The 22384-nt window shown below is 44.5% G+C and overlaps 6 protein-coding genes across 6 annotated transcripts; 2 read left to right on the top strand and 4 right to left on the bottom strand.

Moving 5' to 3' along the window:
- Window positions 1-220: 220 nt before the first annotated feature.
- LOC149406496 (chaperone protein dnaJ A6, chloroplastic-like) lies at window positions 221-3199 on the bottom strand. The gene is made up of 8 exons (XM_089607112.1): window positions 2936-3199; window positions 2225-2332; window positions 1997-2117; window positions 1839-1896; window positions 1700-1742; window positions 1556-1604; window positions 1395-1475; window positions 221-1306 (listed from the first exon to the last, which is right to left on the bottom strand). The coding sequence occupies exons 2-8, from the start codon at window positions 2329-2331 to the stop codon at window positions 458-460; spliced, it is 1308 nt and encodes a 435-aa protein (XP_089463238.1). The 5' UTR covers window position 2332; window positions 2936-3199; the 3' UTR covers window positions 221-457.
- Window positions 3200-5908: 2709 nt separating this feature from the next.
- On the top strand, window positions 5909-9444 carry LOC149406495 (GDA1/CD39 nucleoside phosphatase family protein). Its single transcript, XM_089607088.1, has 4 exons — window positions 5909-6297; window positions 6987-7836; window positions 8343-9048; window positions 9114-9444. Exons 2-4 carry the CDS (start codon window positions 7003-7005, stop codon window positions 9296-9298), a joined length of 1725 nt encoding a protein of 574 aa, XP_089463214.1. The 5' UTR covers window positions 5909-6297; window positions 6987-7002; the 3' UTR covers window positions 9299-9444.
- A 101-nt stretch (window positions 9445-9545) lies between these two features.
- On the bottom strand, window positions 9546-11519 carry LOC149406494 (putative glucuronosyltransferase PGSIP7). The gene is made up of 2 exons (XM_089607099.1): window positions 11189-11519; window positions 9546-10780 (listed from the first exon to the last, which is right to left on the bottom strand). Exons 1-2 carry the CDS (start codon window positions 11428-11430, stop codon window positions 9691-9693), a joined length of 1332 nt encoding a protein of 443 aa, XP_089463225.1. The 5' UTR covers window positions 11431-11519; the 3' UTR covers window positions 9546-9690.
- Window positions 11520-13277: 1758 nt separating this feature from the next.
- GAPA-2 (glyceraldehyde 3-phosphate dehydrogenase A subunit 2) lies at window positions 13278-15330 on the bottom strand. Its single transcript, XM_089607135.1, has 4 exons — window positions 15159-15330; window positions 14964-15080; window positions 14565-14869; window positions 13278-14253 (listed from the first exon to the last, which is right to left on the bottom strand). Exons 1-4 carry the CDS (start codon window positions 15186-15188, stop codon window positions 13506-13508), a joined length of 1200 nt encoding a protein of 399 aa, XP_089463261.1. The 5' UTR covers window positions 15189-15330; the 3' UTR covers window positions 13278-13505.
- A 164-nt stretch (window positions 15331-15494) lies between these two features.
- ATAN11 (Transducin/WD40 repeat-like superfamily protein) lies at window positions 15495-16977 on the bottom strand. The gene has a single exon (XM_089607122.1). The coding sequence runs from the start codon at window positions 16834-16836 to the stop codon at window positions 15604-15606; it is 1233 nt and encodes a 410-aa protein (XP_089463248.1). The 5' UTR covers window positions 16837-16977; the 3' UTR covers window positions 15495-15603.
- Window positions 16978-17120: 143 nt separating this feature from the next.
- Window positions 17121-22093, top strand: ACS (acetyl-CoA synthetase). The gene is made up of 18 exons (XM_089607080.1): window positions 17121-17693; window positions 17795-17941; window positions 18037-18192; window positions 18290-18412; window positions 18514-18682; window positions 18763-18845; window positions 18944-19045; window positions 19144-19232; window positions 19316-19406; window positions 19780-19893; window positions 19973-20049; window positions 20162-20240; window positions 20335-20403; window positions 20490-20665; window positions 20763-20910; window positions 21000-21098; window positions 21415-21614; window positions 21864-22093. Exons 1-17 carry the CDS (start codon window positions 17409-17411, stop codon window positions 21598-21600), a joined length of 2193 nt encoding a protein of 730 aa, XP_089463206.1. The 5' UTR covers window positions 17121-17408; the 3' UTR covers window positions 21601-21614; window positions 21864-22093.
- The last annotated feature ends 291 nt before the right edge of the window (window positions 22094-22384 follow it).

Genomic DNA, 22384 nt, shown 5'->3' with positions numbered 1-22384 from the left:
ATTTTTGCGGTTAAGCATGACTTTAATTAACCAGAAAAGGTGGCTACATAAGTTTGAAGTTCTCACTGGAAACAAGAGCGTGAAGGTAGATAGTTCAATTGGGGACTATGACAAACAATGATAGACCTGAATTCAAATGGCATCCCAAAAATTTCGTACAACTCTCAAAAGAAAAAAAAAAAAAAAAAAACATTTGCAACACTGAGGGAAAAGTGGCCAGTTCAGAGTAAAAGATAGATGGTTGATTTCTGAATCCAGAGAATAACAGAAGCATCTAACTTGAACCTCAAAGAATAATGTATAACTTTCGTTTTCCTCTACTCCTTTGGTTAGGATGAGAAACCATCAGATATAATTCTAATTCTATACTCAGACACCAAGCATCCAATATATTTGTTCTACAACTGCAATGCAAAAACGAGCCAAAACTGTCCTAAAACGCGCACCACCGACAGGACTATCTTCTGGCCGTAGTAGCCTTGGCCTTGCTGAGGTCAGCGAGCTCCTCGACGAGCTTCTTCTCGTCGGCGCTCAAGCGCTTGGGGATCTCGACCTGAACCCGAACCAGCTGATCGCCCCTCATGTTGCTCTTGTTCAGCAGAGGCACGCCTTTCTTCGCCATCACGAGCGTCGTGTTGGGTTGCGTTCCGGCCGGGATCTTCAAATCGACCATCCCGTCGACGGTCGGGACCTTGATCGTGGTCCCCAAGATCGCGTCGATGTACGACACCTTGCACGAGTAGAGGATATTCGTGTCGTCTCGCTTCAGGATCGGGTCCGGAACCACCTCGATGATGACGAAAAGGTCCCCGGGGGACCCGCCGCGCCTCCCGGCGTTGCCCTCGTTCCGGACCCTCAGGCGGCTCCCGGAGTCGACTCCGGCGGGGACTTTCAGGCTGATCCGCTTGGTCCGCCTGACCCGCCCGTCGCCTCTGCAGGTCCCGCAAGGGGTCGAGGACTCGCCGGTGCCGTCGCACGCCGAGCAAGTCATGACTTGTTGGAACACGCCTAGTGGGGTCCGCGCCGACTGGACCACCTGGCCTTGCCCGCCGCAGGCGCTGCAACGGGTCGGGGTCGTCCCGGGCTTCGCGCCGGACCCGTTGCAAGTCCCGCAACTCTCTAGCCGGCTTATCTCGATCTCCTTTTCGACGCCGAAAACGGCCTCCTTGAAGTTCAGCACGAGGTTGTAATACTCGTCTTGACCCTCCACCGCTCTGTTCCTCGACCCTCTTCCTCCGCCTCCTCCGCCCATCCCGCCCATTCCCTCGAACAGCGACTCGAACAGATCAAACGGATTGCTGAAATCCTGTAATATATATTTGCATACACCGCCCACATGAGATGTTAAACGCAACGAGAGTCAAAAAGAGGGTTTTTTTTTTTTTTTTACTTACCCCCATGCCCATACCCGCGCCTTTAAGTCCAGCCTCGCCGTATTTGTCATAGAGGGAGCGTTTTTCGTCGTCCGACAGCACCTGAACAACGATTTGGATCGCGTGAAATTAATCATAAAACTGCTATCCGGTGAATTCGAAGAGCAGCGCCGCATTCTTACCTCGTAAGCGTTACTTATTTCCTTGAACTTCTCTTCCGCCCCCGTTTCCCTGCAAAATTGTGATGGATTGAATATCCCAACAACATCTGATTATAAATCCTTGCGAACAACAATGCACAAGCTTTAGTATGGGTTTGGACTTACTTGTTTACGTCTGGATGGTAACTCCTTGCAAGCTTCCTATATGCTGAGAACGAAAAAAAAATGGACGCAATAATGAGAGAGAGATGATTGAATGCATAAAGACGAATATTAATAGTAAATGGAAGTTGGTGGTACGAACCGCTCTTGATTTCAGATTTGCTTGCACCTTTCGTAACCCCGAGAACAGAATAGAAGTCCTATATAGAAGAGCGGGGAAAAGTTAGTACGAAAAAAGAAAAGAAAAATAAAGGAGCAATTAGGCTTTACAAATCCCGAGAACTTTTCAGCGATACTCACAGCCGCTGCTTTGACCATAAATCTTGCTCCCCTGCGGCGGTGTGAACTTTTTAGTGGCAGGCCACTAAACAAATCCCGAGAAACGAAGCTTGACGTTTGTGCCCCGAAATCGCTAATTTTGCTGCAACAAAAAATACATTTATATATATATATATATATATATATATATATATATATAGAGAGAGAGAGAGAGAGAGAGAGAGAGAGAGAGAGAGAGAGAGTATTTACCAGTGAGGAGTCATCGAAATCTTGGATGTGGCAAAAGACTTGAGCATTGGGCAGGGATGAATTCCCAATTGAACAATGCTGCTACTTCCCGAAGGTATAATTGCCATTCTGCTAAATGCTCACAAGTTGTCAAATAAAAAGGGGAAAAAAATGCATGTCCAAGCCAAACACTAAAAACGCAGAAAATAAAATGCAAAATCAAGCTCTCTCTCCCACGGTTCTCTTCAAAGTTCCGTCCATTCTCGAATCCCTCGGTCCTACACACAAACAAAACGAAAGTCAGTTTCAACACTAAATACTCATTTCAATATTCAAATTAAATTGGGCCAGTTAATTTCAGAGCAATTTATTTCTCCTTCTCAGAATTATCAGACTAATTTCAGACCAGGTCACGTCATATCAATCGGAAAATCAATTCTACCATCTCAGCGAGCACACAATAAACGAGATGATAATATCAATCAGCAAACCAATTAACCAGATTCTAAAAGAAAAAAAAAAACTGATGAGTAACATACCAAACTACAACTAAAAACCATAAGCAAATCAATTTATTGGGACAGAGGGAGAGTAGGAAGAGACGAAGCCATAGAAATGAAGAGAGAGCGAGAGTCTAACCTGGACCGCCGGCGAGGGCCGAGGAAGGAGAGCGACGACGTCAACGAGGTTCTGCGACTCTGCACAGGTGTGACAAGAGAGAGATAGTATTACCTGTGTGTGTGGGTGTGATTCTCAGAGAGATGAGAACCGGAGTGCGATAGAGGGAGTCTCAGAGATGCCTCGGGAAGAGTTTACTTATCGGTGTTCTCAGTCGGCACAGACAGAGAGACCAAACTCGCCGTCGGAGGCTGAAATGCAAGGCGAGATGGCGAACTAGAGTTAGCCTTGCGTGGCCGATGAGTGGAGAAAGAAATTTCGAGAGAGAGATAATGAGAGAGAATATTTAGGGCTCTTTACTTGCTCTTCTCTACCTGCCGTGCCTTTTTTTTTTCTTCTTTTATTATTATTATTTCATAATAATAATAAATCACACTTGTTACGTACCTTTCACATTTTAGATTTTACACTAATCTAACTTTATTCCTACATCATGGACCGTGTTAAGTCTTAAGTCTTAATTATCAGAAACTCTCGGTATTTTTCTTTTAGATAATTTCATAAGGATATTTTCTTAATAAATTTTTAAAAATAGTTTTACTATAGGGAATTTGTCAAATAAAAATATAGAAAATATAACTTTTTTGGTTTATATGGTTGAGTAACGATTAACCATTATAAATGCGATTGAAATGACATTTATACCCTTAATTAATGTATCACTACCTAAAATAAGCAACTAAAAGCATTAGGAGGTTGCCCTGGTGGTCGGAAGCACAGGCCCTCTCTCCCTCCTCCGTATCTTATTCGAAATTCTTAACGAACTTCGAGCATTCCTTCGACACAAAAACCATAATAAAAGCACAATCCGAGATCCGCCTTTATGAGAGATAGAGAGCTGCATCGCATTCATATGGAATAAAAATAAAGTTCAAATTTTCACGACTTACATTTCTAATTGTATAATTGTAGTTCTAAAAATAAAGAATTAAAAGGTCAAAGATAGTATTAAATGAATATAGAAAAAGTTAATACCGGTTTTTTGAAGGTTATAATTGGTATCAATAAATTATCAATACAATCATGTTAAGAAAATTGAATATCTTAAATGTTGGTTATTTCGCAATTTCAATATTGGATGTAGCTTAATTTGTCTATTTTGTTGCGAATGTACAAGATATTGAACATTTGTCCATATGCGTAATCAATATTTTATGCGGGACTTTTCCACATAAAAAAATGAATCATGTGTTACGATAGAAGCAAAAATAAATATATCAGTAGAAATATGTTAGCTTTTAATAACAATCGGTTATGCAATTAGTTATTTTAGAAATTACCTAACTCATCGGTGGTCTTTCGACCATATCAAGACAACGATTATAGTCCGCTAAGAGAGCGTTTGACCTTGATTAGGCTTATGTTGCACTTTAAAACAAGCAATATTTACTCGGTCCGCTCGAGAGGGTCTGATGTGTGCTAAAACTCCCGGCTTTTTGCTTTTCATGGTTGAGGGCGATGGCCTCTCGGTTGTCCAAGTTGTGAAATTGCTCCACTCATAATCACGACTGACCCAATCATCACCGACATTTACAAGCTTATTCGAGAGCTTGGTGGAAACTCTTGTTGTCACACTCCTCTTGGGATTATGGTGTTATACGTACTATCTTATGAATCCTCTAAATTCAACAATTATATTTGCTGGTTTCAAAAAATCCATCCTCTATTGCATATTTACTTGGTAATTGATTTACCGTTTATGAATGAACTAGAAAGATGTTTTATTGTTAAATATCGTCAAATCTCTATAGTTGTTATAGATTATGTACCATTATTTTCATAATATAACGAAAATTATTCACTTTCTATGTCAATAACTTCTATAACTACCCATCATAAACGTACTCGTCAATTACGGCCGAGTGGACTCGGCATATGGGGTGGCCCTTGGAGGCTAAAGACGCAGGCTGACTTAATAGGATGAAGCAAAGAGTTGAGAAACCCCTTTGGCAACCTCCCTCTGCGGGCTCATTCAGACTCAACACGAACGCAGCGTGCCCACTTAACACCGTGAGTACGAGTTTCAGGGGCCTGATCCGGTCTGCTTCATGAGAGGTGGTGGCAACCTTCTCAAGCTCCATGGTGTCGTCTTACAATCCTCTCATGGAAGAATGGTTGGTGATCCGCGAAGATTTAGTTTTTTGTCAAAACTCACGGTATCCGATCGATCTCGTGGAGAATAACTCGTTGATGGCTGTCACGACAATTAATGAGACGGCTATAGGTTGTCTCAAGGTGATTGTTGGCGACATTAGGGACCTTCTACTAGATGTCGGTAGTGCAGAGTGGCGCTTTACTCACCGCGGGGGGATTATGATATCCTCGTTCGCGAAACTCTCAAACATCACACCAACAATAGTTGGATTCTCAAATGTCCTTCATGTATCGAACACATTGTTTAGCGGATTCTCTGCTCTATTAATGAGAAGGTTCATTCTTACTGCAAAAAAAAAAAAAAAAAAATCTCGTAAAATGATGCAAAAATTAAATTTATTCATAATTTTGTGAACACATTTTTTTCTACATGAAATTTGAATAAAAACTAACAATAAACTACTATTTAAGGTTTCATTTAGTCTAAAAAACTCACATCCTCATAAATTTAGCAAGATTATTAATTTGTGTATATCTTAAATTTTACAATTAATTATTTCCTAATTAATTTGAATACGTCAAGGTTTGTTTTATCAAGAATTTTGGATACATTAAATAGTTTTTAATAAATTAAATAAATATCTTTATCTCTATATTTATTAAATCGAAATATTACATAATTTACCATTTAGACCACTATTTTTTATAAACTTTGTACTAAAGAAAAGTTTCAGATAAGACAATTATTGACTTACTTCTTACAAGTGTTATGTTTTAAGTTAATTGTGATTAATTAAAAATACACCGTATTCAAATTACAAAAAAAAAAAAAAATGGACTTTTATTTAAATGATCCTTTTTGACCTCTCTCTATTTGTTTATTTCTCTTAATTACAATCGATGGTACTAATTGTCATTGATCATCATAAATAATATTTAGTGATATCATTTTCTTTTCAATTTTGTTTGTGTTGTTCTGTATGTATCTTCGTCTTTCTCTGTCTGGTCATTTTTCTTTTGTTTCGATACCCTCCTCTTCTCGATCTGCTAGGGTATTTAAGCAACAGCTTCTTTGTTATCTTCCGAGTTCGTCAACGATTCGACTCGTCTATCGGACTCGGCGACGGAGGAGGCGGTGGCGGAAGAATAGAGCGGCGATTCGCCGTCGGACACAGGCGTGGGTCGGCGATCATAGCGTTGAATTTCTTCGTAAAGCGTCCGATAAAGAATGTGGTCAGCTAGAGCGCGTTCGAGATCGATCGGGAAAGACCATTGCTTGGAGTAGCGGAGCTCGTCGTCCTCGTTTTCAAGCATTACAATAGGTAAACTTCAGCTCCAAATTTTCGTTGATTTTCAGATTCATTGCAAAATTGAATGTAAAGTTAAGCTCCGAATCAAACGAAATGTGTCCAGGATTCTGACGTGCTTTGAAGCTTTCGTGTTATCATTTCCTAGCTTTGCCTGGTATTGTATCCGTGGCATTCACTTTAATTTTGTTGGATTGAATTTATGGTTTCATTGATTTGTGGGAGGCATTTGCTTGATGTTGTTTACAAGTACATGTAGTAAGCACATTCCCGGTTGTGTGGATGAACTTTCAGGTTTTGACTTGGGGAAAAAAGGTTCTGATTTAGTGGTACACAATCTATATGCTAAGTGCCTTATGCATTGCATAAGGTCAAGAATAGTGGAGATAGTTTGGCTCCTGAAATTGATATGTGACTGCGAATTATTGTATGGATCAACATGGGACTTTGAATGGTCATGACTATTAGTATTAAACATGGGGATATGATCAGCAAATTGCTGAATGGGCATGATAATATGGTTCAATAGACGAGTCTTGTGTTGTGATATATTCGATAGATTGAGTGAATGAATCTCATTCGTCGTTGGTGTTTCATTTACAGAAAGATGAAAGAGAAATGCAATGGCATGTGATTTGCATAACTGGTTTTTCTTTGAGGATTCTTCTTTATATGTTTTTTTTTTTTGTGGGTTTATTTGGCAGCTCCTTTTTTTATATAATGGAATTTGATCCTGAAAGAGGGATCGGATCGAGAAAGCCGAAAATGGGTGACGAAGAAGCAATGCCAATGATGCTTCCGAAAAAGAGCAACACAAAGTTAAGACTCTCGTCGTCTCTCCAGGATCTCTCCACTTACAACCACCACAACAACACATTGAGCTTCTCGAAAAGCAAAGACTTTGGCGGCATCAACACCAACAGCGGCAAGAAGAAGAAGAGGAGGTGGGTGACGGCAGCGGTGGTGGTGCTCGTCCTCCTCGCGGCGGCTTCGATCGTGGCGTACCTCTCATCGGCAAAGCGCTCCTCATTCTACGTGGTGATCGACTCGGGAAGCACGGGGACGCGGGCGTACGTGTACCGAGCCACCCCCGCGCGCGACCGAGCCTCCTCTCTCCCCTTCCGCATCGACGACCCTGCCAAGAGACCGAGCCGCGTCTCCGCCGGCCGAGCCTACGACCGCGTCGAGACCGAGCCCGGGTTCCACAAGATGGTCCACAACGCGACCGCCCTCAGAGCCGCCATCGCGCCGCTCCTTCGGTGGGCCCGCACGCAGATCCCGGCGGGCGCCCTCGGCCGGACCCCGGTGTTCCTGTACGCCACGGCGGGGGTGCGCAGGCTCCCCCCGGCTCATTCGAAGTGGGTCATGGACAACGCTTGGCCCGTCCTGCGGGACTCGCCCTTCGTGAGCCGCCGGGAGTGGGTTCGGGTTTTGTCGGGCACGGAGGAGGCTTACTTCGGCTGGATCGCCCTCAACTACGGCTCGGGGGTTTTGGGGGCTGTCCCGCGCAAGCCCACACTCGGGGCCCTCGACCTCGGGGGCTCCTCACTGCAGGTAAAGAGGTGGGCAAAATTGTTTAACCGGTTAACCTTTCAAGCATTTTGAACGGTCAACGGTTAACCATTAACCGTTCAAAACAGTTAAAGATTTGACCGGTTAACCAATTAACCGTTAGATTCATTATTTTATTTTCTTGGTGGTTGGTTAAGTGCGGTTAACCATGAAATGACCAGTTAAATTAAATATTGGGGAAATGGCGACAAAAATACTCAGTTTGCTCTAACCGATATATATATACTCATGTTACAAATTTAGTTACTCATAAATACTTCCGCCGTTAAAATTTATGTTTAAACTTGACGGTGCAAGTAGTTACGGCGCTACTAAATAGTAACATGTGGTATTTTTGCCAAAGAAAAAAAAGATTGAGTATATAAGTAGTGTTTTGTCTAAACATTGAGTATTTTTGCCACTATTTCCCCTTAAATGTTTGGTTAATTATGAAAAAAAAGAAGAGTTAAAAATTAACCGATGGTAAAAATTCCCACGTTTAACCGCAGGTGACGTTCGAGACGGCGGCGGAGGCGGGGGCGGGGCTGCAGCTCAGGATCGGGTCGGTGAAGCACCAGCTGACGGCCTACTCGCTGTCGGGGTACGGCCTGAACGACGCCTTCGAGAGCTCGGTGGGGCGGCTCGCGGTGGTGGGAGGGGAGGCGAGGCACCCGTGCCTGCAGATAGGGTACAGGGAGAGGTACAAAGGCAGGGTGACCCTCGTTGGGGCCGCCGACTGGGACGCCTGCGCCGCCCTCGCGAAGCAGAACGGGTCGCTGTTCTCGAGGCCGTACGGGAGCTTCTACGCGATGTCGGGGTTCTACGTCGTGTACAGGTTCTTCAACCTGAGCGCGGACGCGGGGCTGGACGAGGTGCTGGAGAAGGGGCGGGAGTTCTGCAAGAGGACGTGGGAGGACGCGCGGAGGAGCGTTCCCGCGCAGCCCTTCATAGAGCACTACTGCTTCAGGGCTCCGTACGTGGTGTCCCTGCTGAGGGACGGGCTTCGCATCCCGGAGAATCAGATCACGATCGGCTCCGGAAGCATCACCTGGACTCTCGGGGTGGCGCTCATGGAGGCCGCCGCCGCGTCTGGGAACCGCCGCACCGGCTACTTGGGCGGGATCGCCGTTCTCCTCCTCTTGCTCGTCCTCTTCGTCTTGCTCTTGCTCGGTTGTGCCAAGTTTGCGCGTACGACTGGCGGCGGTAACGGTGCTGGTGAGTAACTAGTTACTAAGTAAAACTAATTACTCGGTTATTAATCGTTCGTTCAATCGGCGCAGGAATCGGAATGGTGGGAGAGGGAAGAGTTAGCATCAGCAAGACGACATCGGAGATACCGACTCACTCCACCACGAATCTTCCAAACATTCAGTTTGAAACCTTCTGGTCCCCTCATCGAACTCAGATGCAGCTTCAGAGCCGCCGGTCACAGTCTCGAGAAGACCTCAATTCCAGCCTCCCTTAGCCTAATTCACATTCTTTTTTTTTTTCTTCTTCTTCTTCTATGGGAGTTGTAACATACACACCACCCCACACCCTGTTTTGCCCACTACTCTATTTATGAGGTCACATATGTGCATAAGAGGAGGCTTGCGCGGGATTTCGATTTTACCACTAAAAACCTTATTACAATCAAATATACATCAATTAATCGCAATCCCTTCTTTTCGCCTTGAAAACGAAAACAAGGAATAATCACAAATTCCGCTAACTCTACGTCGTCATCGTCGTCGTACGCAATTATATTTCCAGATATCAAACAAGGGAGATTGAATGGCCAAAAAAGAATGTATTAAATTACAAATCATAGAGAAGAAGACATGTACATATTCATGGATCACGGTAAAGGGTTGATGATCAGTAAAGCTTGTTACATGACACGACTAGTTTAGGTTCCTTGGGGACATGGAAACACCTAAAGAGCTTGACGACCGAGCTCCACAAGAACGGCGAGCACACACAGGCGTAGCCGAACACGGACATGGCTCTCACAATCCCGTTGGGGTACCACGGGAACACCATCACGAACAGAGCCCCGACGATCCCGAGCCACGGGACGAGAAGCGGGAGCCTGGGCAGCAGAAACGCGCCGGCGGAGAGGGACGAGAGCGCGAACGAGCCGAGCAAGTACAGAGCCCACCCGAGCACGGGGTGCACCGTGCGAGGCACGAGCAAGAACGGAACGGCGTAGACCGCCACGACGGACCAAACCCCGACCACCCTGACCGCAACGCTCTTCTTCGGCATGGGCGGCACGAGCCGCCCCACGGCCAAGACCAAGACCGCCACGTAGAGAACGGCTTGAGCAGCCGAGGCGGGAATCTCCGCGGCGTACCCGAGAGTCCTCCGACGCTCCTCGTGCCACGAAAAGCCCAACGGCAAAACGGGCCAAGCCCACCAATACCAGGGCTTGAGCCATATGGCGCCGGGGAACGTGACGACGCTGTTGGGCCCACACGGGACGCTCCAGCGCAGCTTCAGGTAAAAGTAGGAAGCGTCCATTTGGTAGCCGAGAGGGAGGCGATAAGTGGCGTTGAGAGCGGTGTTATTATCGGCCGGGGGATGGAACATGGGCCGGTCGAGGAGGTCGGGGAAGAAGGCGCCGATGAAGCCCTGGTCGGCGCCGTCGGGGTTGTGCTTGGCCTCGAGGATGCCACGTGTCATCTCGCGGAAGAGGGGTTTGGAGGGTCGGAGGACGAAGAGGCCGGTGTGGAAGATGCAAGGGTTGATGAAGACGGCGCAGAAGCTTCCGCAGAGGAAGAGCTCGTCGGTGTTGGCGAGGAAGAGGTTGTCGGCGTCGAGCATAACGACCCTCTCGTACTCCACAAGATTCCAAGCGTATATCTTGTTCAGGCTCTTCATGAACCGCTTGTCGAAGTTGCTCTGCTTCTCGTATGGATTTTTCATATTTTCCACTCTCACCACCTTCGCTCCATCTTCCTGTTCCCTGCACACATTTTTGGACTTTTTCTCAATTCCTGTTTCATATTTTTTATATTTTACGTACGTACTCTTCTTATCTCTTCTGCCACACTACTTTCCCAATTACTTTGTGGACCTATTCATACTCCACTTCATATAGATATTATTATTAATAATATTATTATTCAAAGATAATTAGAAAGAGAGAAAAATGTAGCAGATTTACAAACTGTGACTGAATATGCTTTGACCTAGAAGAAGAAGAAGAAAGATGACCATTCGAATCGTGTTGAATTTGAGTTAACGTAATATTTAATCTAACATTCATACTCCTTGACTTGATCGCCTAATTTTATAATATTTTCAGTAAATTAGTATTATTCTAACGACGCAATGAGATAGAGATAGAGAAAATAAAAGTGACGATATTTACAGTGCTTGGATCCAGCGAAGAGGGACGTCCATGGAGGCAATTACAACGAGATCGGCTTGGACTTGGAGGTTGGACAGTGATTTGAGCATGACACGTGTCGCCACGTAATACTCGTAGTCTCTTGGCGTTCCCATGTACATCATCGTCGCGTACGCATTCTTGTGGCGGTTTACTGACGAAGACGACGTCGTTCCACCCAGCCACACCACCAACGTTAACAACACGACAAACCACTTGTTCATTTTATTGCATCAACGCTCAAACGAGAGAGAGAGAGAGAGAGAACGTTATGTTGTTTTTGTAATAAGGAAGGGACGGGTTTTTTTTTTTTGTTGTTGGAGAAAGAGAGAAAACTGCTTGTTTATATATATTCACCGCTTTGGATATTTTAGGAACCAAACGTTTCAGCCGTTGGATTGGAATACCATCTAGGAAATACGAAACGCGTAACAGTTAATAGATCCTTTAACAGCCAATAAGGATTTTCAACGTGGCGACTGCGGAGAAAAGACGTATCATCGGTCAACGGATCAAATAAGGCAGCAACTCCGCTCTCCAAATGCCAAGACGAACCTTCAACGAAATTCTCTATTAATCCAATAAAGGCAATAACAATATTAAATTAAATTATACTTACTCATTCTAAAACTTTAAGGTTATAATCATAATCTATGCTTTTTTCCTTTAGAACTACTCAATTCAATTTTTTTTTTAAACTTTGTTATTTATCTATACATTTCTTTTACTCTTCACATTATAAAAACAAATCAATGCCACTGGTAATGAAATGAAAGCCTCCATGGTTTGGTTTGTCTTATGGAAACCTTTCATCTTAATTGGGTGAATTGGTCGATGACGATTATCACATTGGTAATTTCATACTCTTTATTTTTTCCTTCAAAATTTACTCTTTCACTTTTTTTTTTTAATATTTATTTATCTATACATTTTGTTGACGCTTCACATTATACAAACAAATCAATGCCATTGGTAATGAATGAAAGCCTCCATGAGTTTTGTTTTTTTGGACTCCCTCCATTGGTTTGACTTTTGGGAGATGCGAAGAATCGTGAACCATAACTTTTCATCGTAATTGGATGAATTTGTGGGTAATTAGTCCTACTTGCGTCTCCAAGAATTGTTAAGCTCACAAAGAAATTGTCACGTCCGCAGAACTGATCTTCTCGAAGAAATCTAGTCCAACCATATTTATCTTTATATATACATAATTGTGTATATATATGTTAAAAGACAAAGTGTTGTAAGAACGATCGTCTCGGCCAAAACTTGTGTATACCGATTAAAATGAGCCAAATACGATGAGGGTTTGGGTTGAATTGTTTATAACTTTTAATTAACTGATAGTTCTTTTGAAACTACACTTTTTTTTTCTACTCATATTTTTTTTTTTTTTGAAAAATTGTACAAAATAGCAATTTGAAACTTATTGATTAGCAAAATAGTCAAAGTTTCAACTTCTCAGCAAAATAGCCAAATTTACGTTTTTAAATTTTTTTTGATAACCAGGAGTAAAATGATTGACGATTATTATAAGCAATTTATCTCTTTCAAATAAATTAATTTTAGGATCAAATTTTTTTTGAAACCAGATTGTTGCACATTTTTTTTTAAATGACTTTCTGGCGAGGAAGAATGACTGAGTCCGGAAAATTCTCCGCAGATAGTGCTCGTAGCATTTTGAATTCTAAACTCAAATACTTTATGTGTACGTCAAAGACGGGAAAGCATAGATTATAAGCACCTTCATGTGTTCTTGAGAACTTTTCTTAATAACTAACACAGTACATTATCTATTTAAGGTCAATTCATCTTCGCCACCACGTGTGTTCTAAGTGGTATCTAAAAAAACGACATTATCGATTAACGGAGAACAGGCAATCCCATGGTAGTCAACCATTATCAACGTCTCATTTGGTATGACTCTCAAGATAATCTATACAGTCTAAGATCCGTCGCTATTGACCTGATCTTTGAATTAAAGTTGCATTCCACCCACGATACACTAATTTATATTATTCCCCTTAAAAAGTTGGTCGTGGTCAATGGAGTACTATGTAAATAAGGTGTGTAATCCGCAATACAAAGATGATTATTAATCCGGTTGAATTGTCTACAGATGTCCACACTAAACAAGTGTGTGGCTGCATATATATATATGCTTATATTATAGAAAAAAACAAGTGTTATTATTAGAGGAGCAAGAAAGAAGAGAGAGGGGATTACAAGAAAAAGAAAGGAATAATAACAATAAATTATATAAAAAAAAAAGAAAAAGAAAAAGAATGAGTAGAGCTCATCATTTCCATTGGTCGGCGACGATGTGGGCCAAATCAACGACGCGCTGAGAGTAACCCCACTCGTTGTCGTACCAGGCGATGACCTTGACCATGTCGTCGCCCATGACCATGGTGAGGGACGAGTCGACGGTGGACGACACGTCGGAGCACCTGAAGTCCACGGAGACGAGCGGCTCGTCGCACACGGCCAGGATCCCTTGGAGCTCGTTGGCGGCGCTGTCCCTGAAGGCGGCGTTGACCTCCTCGGCGAAAGTCTTCTTGGTGACCTGGACCACGAGGTCGACCACGGAGACGTTCGGGGTCGGGACGCGGAGGGCGATCCCGTTGAGCTTGCCCTTGAGGTTGGGGAGCACGAGGGCGACGGCCTTGGCGGCCCCGGTGGAGGTGGGCACGATGTTGAGGGCGGCGGCGCGGGCCCGGCGGAGATCGCGGTGGCTGGCGTCGAGGAGGCGCTGGTCGCCGGTGTACGAGTGCGTGGTCGTCATCGTCCCCTTTATGATCCCGAACTTCTGGTCCAGGACCTTGACGAACGGGGCGAGGCAGTTGGTGGTGCACGACGCGTTGCTGATGATCGGCTCGTCGTGGTCGTACAGCTCGGCGTTCACCCCCACCACGTACGTCGGGATGTCCCCTTTCCCCGGCGCCGTTATCAGCACCTTCTTCGCCCCCGCCGTTATGTGCTTCCCCGCCCCGTCCCGGTCCACAAACACCCCCGTGCCCTCGATCACAATGTCGATCCCCATCTCCCTGTTATGCGCGCATTATATTTCATTGGGACCATTAAGAATATAGTCATATTTACAGTTTCATGTTGCTGTATAGTCAACGTTTCGTATATAGTCAACCATTTTATTTAAATGAAAGGGCAAGTCAGGAATATTTCATTGGGTCCATTAAGAATATAATCATATTTACAATTTCACATTACTATATAGTCAACGTTTCGTATATACTCAACCATTTTATTTAAATGAAAGGACGAATCAGGAATGTCACGTCATCTTTATGACTATTTTAACTGTTTGAAATGGTTAAAAGACTGAGCGGGGTTTGCTTACTTCCAAGGGAGGTTGAGGGGGTTGCGGTCGGAGACGACCTTGATGAGTTTTCCGTCGACGGAGATGGCGTTGGTGCCGACGGGCTGGACGTCAGCGTCGAAGATGCCGAGGGTGGAGTCGTACTTGAGGAGGTGGGAGGCTTGCTTGACGCCGCCGCTGTCGTTGATGGCGATCACTTCCAGAGGGGAGTCCTTGCGCCCGTGCCAGCACCTCAGGAAGTTCCTCCCGATCCTCCCGAACCCGTTGATCGCCACTTTCAGCTTCGCCGAGCTCATTTCCTTCCTGTACCCTCCGCCGTGTCCTATCTTTACTCGATAAAAAAAAGAATCGCAATTGAGCGCGCGAGCGAACGAGTGGGAGCTATATATAAGCTAGAACATTGGGTATAAGCCGACTCACCGCAGATGTCTGGAAGGAAACGAAGGAGACAAAGTCGTCGGAGCAGGGCTTGCCGGCGCTGAACGAGAGGGCGGAGTTGCGGAGGCCCGAGAAGTCGGAGAAGGCCTTGCCATTGGCCTGCAACCGAATCACAATGTAAGAGAGAGAGAGAGAAAGACAAGAGAAAAGACGAGAGATGGGAGTGAGAATCAGTACCTGGACAGAGAGCATAGCAGCCGAAGCCATGATTGGTTGGTGTAGTGAGCAAGGAAGCGATGTAGTGAGTGTGGTGCCTATATATATTATATCTGTCTCGAACTCGATTTGTAGCCAGACATTGTCACATATGGATGAGATTACGGATGGAAAATGAATGGTCGTGGCTTATTCCTCCTAATTCTATCTCTTTTCTTTCTTTCTCTTCTCGTGTGAGTGGATTCTATTCATTCTATTATTACCAACACAACATTTACTCGACTGTTCCCAACTCTCTTTTCCTTCCTTTTTCAATTTTAACCTCAGCCTTGTGGACGGTATAACTAAATTAAAATGAATAAAGAGTAGAATTACCAAGGAAAAGAACACTCATTTTATACTTATTGTGATCAGGGTTACACGTAATAATACAAGGGATTAAGAAAGGAATTAAAGTGGGGGGTTTCTAGACCCTAAGAATCTGGAGCTTGGAGGAGAAGGCAATGGCGACCCAGTCGGGGTGGGACGAGGACCAGTGAAGCTGGTCGATCTCGGAGGCGGCGGTGTAAGCCAAGATGGGGTCGAGGCCGCCGTCGAGCGGCTGAGCCATGGACGAGAGGTCCCAAATGAGGGCCTGGGAGTCGTCGGCGGCGGTGCAGATGTGGCACGACGAGTGCGGGGCCCACGCGAGGGCGTTGACGGAGGAGTGGTGGCGGTGGAGCTCCACCACGGGCAGGGTGGGGAAGCGGATGTCGAGGACCACCACTTTGGGGGACTCCATGATCACGGTGGCCATGTACCTCGGGTCCTGCTTGTTCCAGCCCAGCCTCACGAGCGGGGTCTCCGACGAGGTCTCGTAGATGATCGTCGAGTGTTCCTTGTCCCTCAGATCGAAGACGCGGACCGAGCCGTCGCCGGAGACGGACGCGAACACCCCGACCCCGCCCCAGGCGATGTCGTAGACCTCCTTCTCGTGCGCGATCAGCTGCGTGTCCACGCACTCTCGCTCCACGTCCCAGATCGTGCACGTCGTGTCGATGCTCGAGGTTCCGATCCGCCGCGGCTCGGCCTCGTTCCAGTCGAACGAGGTCAACGGTCCGCAGAACTCGCTGTTCTTGTTCCCGTTCAGGACGCAGCGCAGGCTCACCCCGGAACCGCCGCCGCCATTGCCGTCGTTGCTGCTGCTTCCGCTGGTGCTGATGCTCTTCTTCCTCTTCTTCTTCTTCGTCTTCTTATTCTTCTTCTTATTCTTCTCTCCTTTTTCTTCTTCTTCTTCTTGTTCTTCCTCTTCTTCTTCGTCGTCGTCGTCTTCGTCTTCATGGCCGTCGTCTTCGTCGTCGATTTTCCAGATGCGGAGGTAGTCGCTGGTGGTGGCGAGGAGGTCGGGCTTCTGACAGTCCTTGTCGGGGACGAAGATGGCCTTGGTCGGAGGGTAAGGGTGCTCGAAGGAGAGGCGGGGATCGGAGCGGATCTCGCCGGTGGATTCGTGGAGCTGAACGATCTCGAGGCGGTTCGGCCACCGCTCGAGGAGGCTGGCGATGGCGAGGCGGTACTTCTTGTCTCGCCGGACGCTCCAGTTCATGGCGTAGATCGGCCACGCCGCCTCGTACGTGTATATCTCCGACCGCTTCTGCTGCTCGTCCCAGCCGTCTTCCTTCCCATCGCCGCTCTCTCCACCACCACCACCACCACCACCCATTTCGCCTGAATTCTGATTCTGCTTCTAATTCTGGTTCTGAGCTTCTGATGAACTCCAAATTAGGGTTTGTTCTTTCCTCTTTATCTTTTATTTATTGACTACGAGGGAGAGCGATAGACACCCAAACGGTGTCGTTTCTCTTATCCTAGAATATAAATGAGAGCGAGAGTAATAAATGAATAGATAAAGAAGCAAAATAAAAATATATCTATATATTTTGTTAAAAAGTCTTTTTCCTTTCTTCTTCACTCAACCCAAGCCCAATAATAACGTAACTGACTGGCTCTATCTTCTCTCAAAGTCTTATATCCTCGTAGTCATCAATTCATCATATTCATATTCATATTCATATTCCGGGATACTCTACGATTTGCTGTTCCTATTAATACGGTGGAGCCACATGACTAGAGAGCCGAGTCGTGTAAGTGTTTGATGATAAATTAAAGAGGAAGCTTAATCTTATCTGACTATTTATTGTATATAGTATATAGTATACAGACTGGCGTGCCCTATGTCTCCCTCTTAAATTAATTATTTTTATTCCATTTTTTTCTCAATATAAATTAAAAGAAATGGGATCGCGTTTGTATTTGGGAATTGAAAGTCAGAGTCAGAGTCACTGCTCGAGGGCCCAATTTTCATTTGCCTCCTCTTTATATAAGAAGAATAATAATAATAATAAGCTCAACCTCCGTTGGTATCAATTTAAAAACAACATCAACGTATCGAAAGCTCACATGGCTTCTCCGTCTTCTTCCTCCGTCGTCTTGGGAGAGTCGCCGGCCGACGAGAACCACGTCATCGTCTCTCCCAGCCAACAATTATGCACTCAGGCTCTCGTCCCCTCCACGGACAAGGTCAACATCTCGCTCTTTCATTTCTTCCTCCACTGATCAAACATTCTATGCGTATATATATATATATATATGAGTGTTCTAAATTTTGAATCTTTCAACAGTACCTGGAGATGTATCGGAGATCCGTCGAGGATCCAGCCGGATTCTGGTCGGATTTTGCGGCCCAGTTCCACTGGCAACGCAGATGGTCCGACCAGAATGTGTGTTCCCAAAATCTAGACGTCAACAAAGGCACGATCGACATTCAAGTATGTTTTTTTTTCTTTTTCTTAACATGTTTGTGTGCATAGAACTACAAAATAAACTCCTCGTCTCTGACTCTGTGTGTGTGTCTGCGTGGCAGTGGTTCAAGGGTGGGCTCACCAACATTTCCTACAACTGCTTGGACAGTAACATCGACGCCGGACTTGGCGATAAGATCGCTCTTTACTGGGAACCCAACGACCCCGGTTCACATGACTCCTTGACTTACTCACAGCTTCTCTCTCAAGTCTCCCAGGTCACCTCTCTCTCTCTCTCTCTCTGTACAGATATATATGTCATGTTACCATTTACAAAAGTACTCATGGGATTATCTTCTTCTTGTTGTTGTACAGCTGGCAAACTATTTGAAAGAGATGGGCGTTGGAAAGGGCGACACAGTCATTGTTTACCTGCCCATGCTTATGGAACTTCCCATCACAATGCTTGCTTGCGCTCGCATCGGCGCTGTTCATTCTGTACGCCCCTTTTATTCTCTCGGACTCAAAACCATGTGCAATGTAATGCCACAGCATAATAAGATGTTCTTTTTTTCTTTTTTTTTTTCCTTTTCGTGCAGGTTGTTTTCGCTGGCTTTTCTTCCGAGTCTCTGGCCCAGAGAATCCTGGACTGCAAGCCAAAGCTTGTCATCACGTGCAACGCTGTCAAAAGAGGTCTCAAGATCCTTAACCTCAAACAGATAGTTGATGCTGCGCTCGTCCAATCAGCCAAAAACGGTTTCTCAGTGGGTAGGTTCGATTCTTTTAACTAAATCACTATTATTGGCATTTCCTCATTTGAACATTACCAAACTGCCCTGAAATTGCAGGCACGTGCCTAGTCTACGAAAATCAAGCTGCAATGGCGAGGGGCGATACCAAGTGGGAAGACGGCAGAGATGTGTGGTGGCAGGTTAGTTAGACGCTGATTTTCGAATAATATGTGTGATGGTATGAATTAAATAGTCGATGAAGTCATGGATCGACGATGCTTTTTTTTTTTGGGTGCAGGACGTGGTTCCGAAACACGCGACTAAGTGCGAGGTAGAGTGGGTTGATGCCGAGGATCCACTGTTTCTTCTGTACACCAGCGGGAGTACAGGAAAACCCAAGGTTGTGGTTCGGAATGTTTGTTAGAACTTTCTTTCTTTTCCCAATACCCTTGATTTTCAATCTCATTTTTTTTTCTGTGTTTTTGTGTGTGTGTGAAGGGTGTTCTACATACAACTGGAGGGTACATGGTGTACACTGCGACAACATTTAAATATGCATTTGATTATAAACCTGCCGATGTATACTGGTCAGCTTATTCTCTGCAACTTTGGTTCTAAATCAGAGAAGCGTTTCATTGCTCAACATCCCTCTTTTTATTTCCTTCTTCAGGTGTACGGCGGACTGTGGTTGGATTACGGGCCACAGCTATGTCAGCTATGGGCCTCTGCTCAACGGAGCCACTGTTGTTGTTTTTGAAGGGGTAACTTTACTTAAAAAAAAATTTTGTTTCTTTTGAAAAAAGAAAAACAAAAAAGGGGGTAACTTTACTTGTGACTTACTCATATCTCATTTGGTATTGACAAAACAGAGTCAAACATGACATTTTACCTGATTCGAATATGGTATATTGCCGCGAGTGTAAACATAACGTGTGTGAATGCTGATCTCCTTATCAGGATATGCACCTAGGTTGTTGAATGTGGTTAATATATGAAAAATGCGAGTTTGAAAGAACTTATTTGCTTCTTGTAAAATGCAATTTGGTTAATGTTTTAAATTAGGAGAGCCATGTACGTTGTTTGTGTATAAAGTTATTAACAAGTGTTTCTTTGGTAACGATGATTGGCATACAGGCTCCAAATTTTCCCGATTCTGGGCGCTGTTGGGATATTGTCGACAAGTACAATGTCACAATATTTTACACTGCACCAACATTGGTCCGGTCCCTGATGCGCGACGGTGATGAGGTAATCTTTGACTCGAACTTGTTCGAGTTACTCTAAGATACGTTTCAGAACGCACTGGAATTAATGGTCAACTATGCAGTATGTCACTCGCTACAAGAGGAAATCCTTACGAATCCTTGGAAGTGTCGGCGAGCCTATCAACCCAAGTGCATGGAGGTAAAACCACTTCCGTTTCTCATATATCCAATCGAAATAGCAATAGACGAATTTTATCATACTCGTGCATATCGTTAAACTTGTCTAACCAATCCGTGTGTGGCTTCAACAGATGGTTTTATAATGTGGTTGGAGATTTCAGGTGTCCCGTCTCTGACACTTGGTGGCAGACTGAAACCGGAGGCTTTATGGTAATCACTCCTTTACGTCACAATGAATCGCGTATAACTGAGATTAACATGTGTTATATCAATCGACCTAAACCCTTTTTTGTGGTGTGGGCAGATCACTCCTATACCAGGTGCTTGGCCTCAGAAGCCCGGTTCAGCCACTTTCCCTTTCTTTGGGGTTCAGGTACGTATTACTTATTCTGTTTTTTGTCAGATCAATCGAGGTTGTATAGGTATTGAAACCAGGATTTGTGTGTGTTACGAGTACAGGCTGTAATAGTAGATGAGAAAGGCGTTGAGATAAAAGGAGAGTGCAGCGGATATCTGTGCATAAAAAGCTCGTGGCCGGGAGCGTTCCGAACACTCTACGGAGACCACGAGAGATACGAAACCACTTACTTTAAACCATTCCCCGGCTATTATTTCACCGGAGATGGCTGTAGAAGGTGAAACATTTCTGCGAGTACTAGACTCCTTTCGAGTTTCCTTTGCTGATGCGACAACAAGATCAAAGTCGTGATCGTGATTGTGCTGACCTGGCAGGGACAAGGACGGGTATCACTGGCTCACGGGAAGAGTGGACGATGTCATCAACGTGAGCGGGCACCGTATCGGTACAGCCGAAGTAGAGTCGGCTCTTGTCTCGCACCCACACTGCGCCGAAGCTGCTGTTGTCGGTTTTGACCATGACGTAAGTCCTAAACACTTACAACGACCCCTCGGTTTCTAATGCCCGCCTTGAGAATCTCAACTACGACTTAACGTTTTAATGGTGTGTAGGTCAAAGGGCAAGCGATTTACGCTTTTGTAACTGTTGTGGATGGAGTTCCTTACAGTGAAGAGCTACGCAAGAGCCTTGTACTCGCCGTTAGACAGCAGGTACATAAATGAGAAATTCCGCATATATATATCGGTTATTTTTTATGCTCCTTCCAAAACCGATTTCCAAAATCATCCACAAATACCCTTTTTTTGAAAAATAGTGAAACTAATTGTAAAAATTAAGGAAAATAACGGTGTACAGTTTAAAAGATTACGTATTGTATGAGATTAAAAAGGTCTTTAATAAGTTTTTGAAAAGTTGGTATGCCAGGTAACATCTTCATGTAATTATATAGCGATTAAAAATAAATCAAAACAAGGCGGCGAAGTGGGTGATATCGTGTGTGTGTGTGTGTGTGTGTTGATATTTCAGATTGGAGCTTTCGCTGCACCAGAGAGGATCCACTGGGCCCCCGGGCTTCCAAAGACGAGGAGTGGAAAGATTATGAGACGCATTTTGAGGAAAATCGCTGCTCGGCAGTTGGATGAACTCGGAGACACAAGTACACTTGCTGATCCCGCTGTCGTCGATCAGCTTATCGCCCTTGCTGATTCCTGACCCAATCGTTTACGGTAACCTTATACATACTTCTACAAGTCGATTTCTCGCTGCTGATTTCTCGCTGGACTCTTTGTGGGAGACTATTTTTAGGAACATTGGTTTTTGGTTGTCGAGTCTTGGTTCGGATTTTAGTTCCTTGGGTCTATCGGATCTCGTCAGAGACTGGCCTAGTGCTATCTAGTTTGTTCAGATGAAGCTTTCTTTTTCTCCTAATTTTATTATATTTTGCAGTTTCTATAATTTCTGCATCTCTTGTGCAGGCAGCCAAGCCACAATAAGAATGATATTTTTTTAAGACGATGATATTTACACAGTCGGAGTTGCACCAGCGGAACGATATTTATTTTAGATTTATAGGAATCAAACGTTGAAAATTTGTGTCTGAAGAATAAGTTTATGTAATCTTTTGGAAGTGACCCCAAGATCCTTGCAGAAGATACTCAATAGTTTGATTTTTAATAAGAGCCACTGAGCCAGCCTGTTACACTTACATGTGTGCATGTTACTCTCTCTACCCTCTTCTTCAAAAAATGGCTGATTTGGGCAATACAAGATGTTGACCAACACAACACTGCATTAAATTCAAAATCCAAAATTAAATATGAGAAAGCAAGTTTCCATCTCAATTAATCCACTCGTAACGTGACCTGCCTTCACCATAAAAATTTCCGATTGGAACTCGATAAATATGAGCGAGAAAAATCGAGTTATTTGGATGGAGTAAAAATACAAGAAATAGCAAAATAGGAAGAAAAGTACGCAAAAAAATGTACAACGAATT

The sequence above is a fragment of the Urtica dioica genome, chromosome 1 (assembly GCF_054948205.1).
Source record: "Urtica dioica subsp. dioica isolate 48M chromosome 1, U.dioica_male_clone48M_v1_H2, whole genome shotgun sequence".
In the NCBI taxonomy this organism is placed as follows: domain Eukaryota; kingdom Viridiplantae; phylum Streptophyta; class Magnoliopsida; order Rosales; family Urticaceae; genus Urtica; species Urtica dioica.
This window is presented reverse-complemented; position numbering and strand designations above follow the sequence as displayed.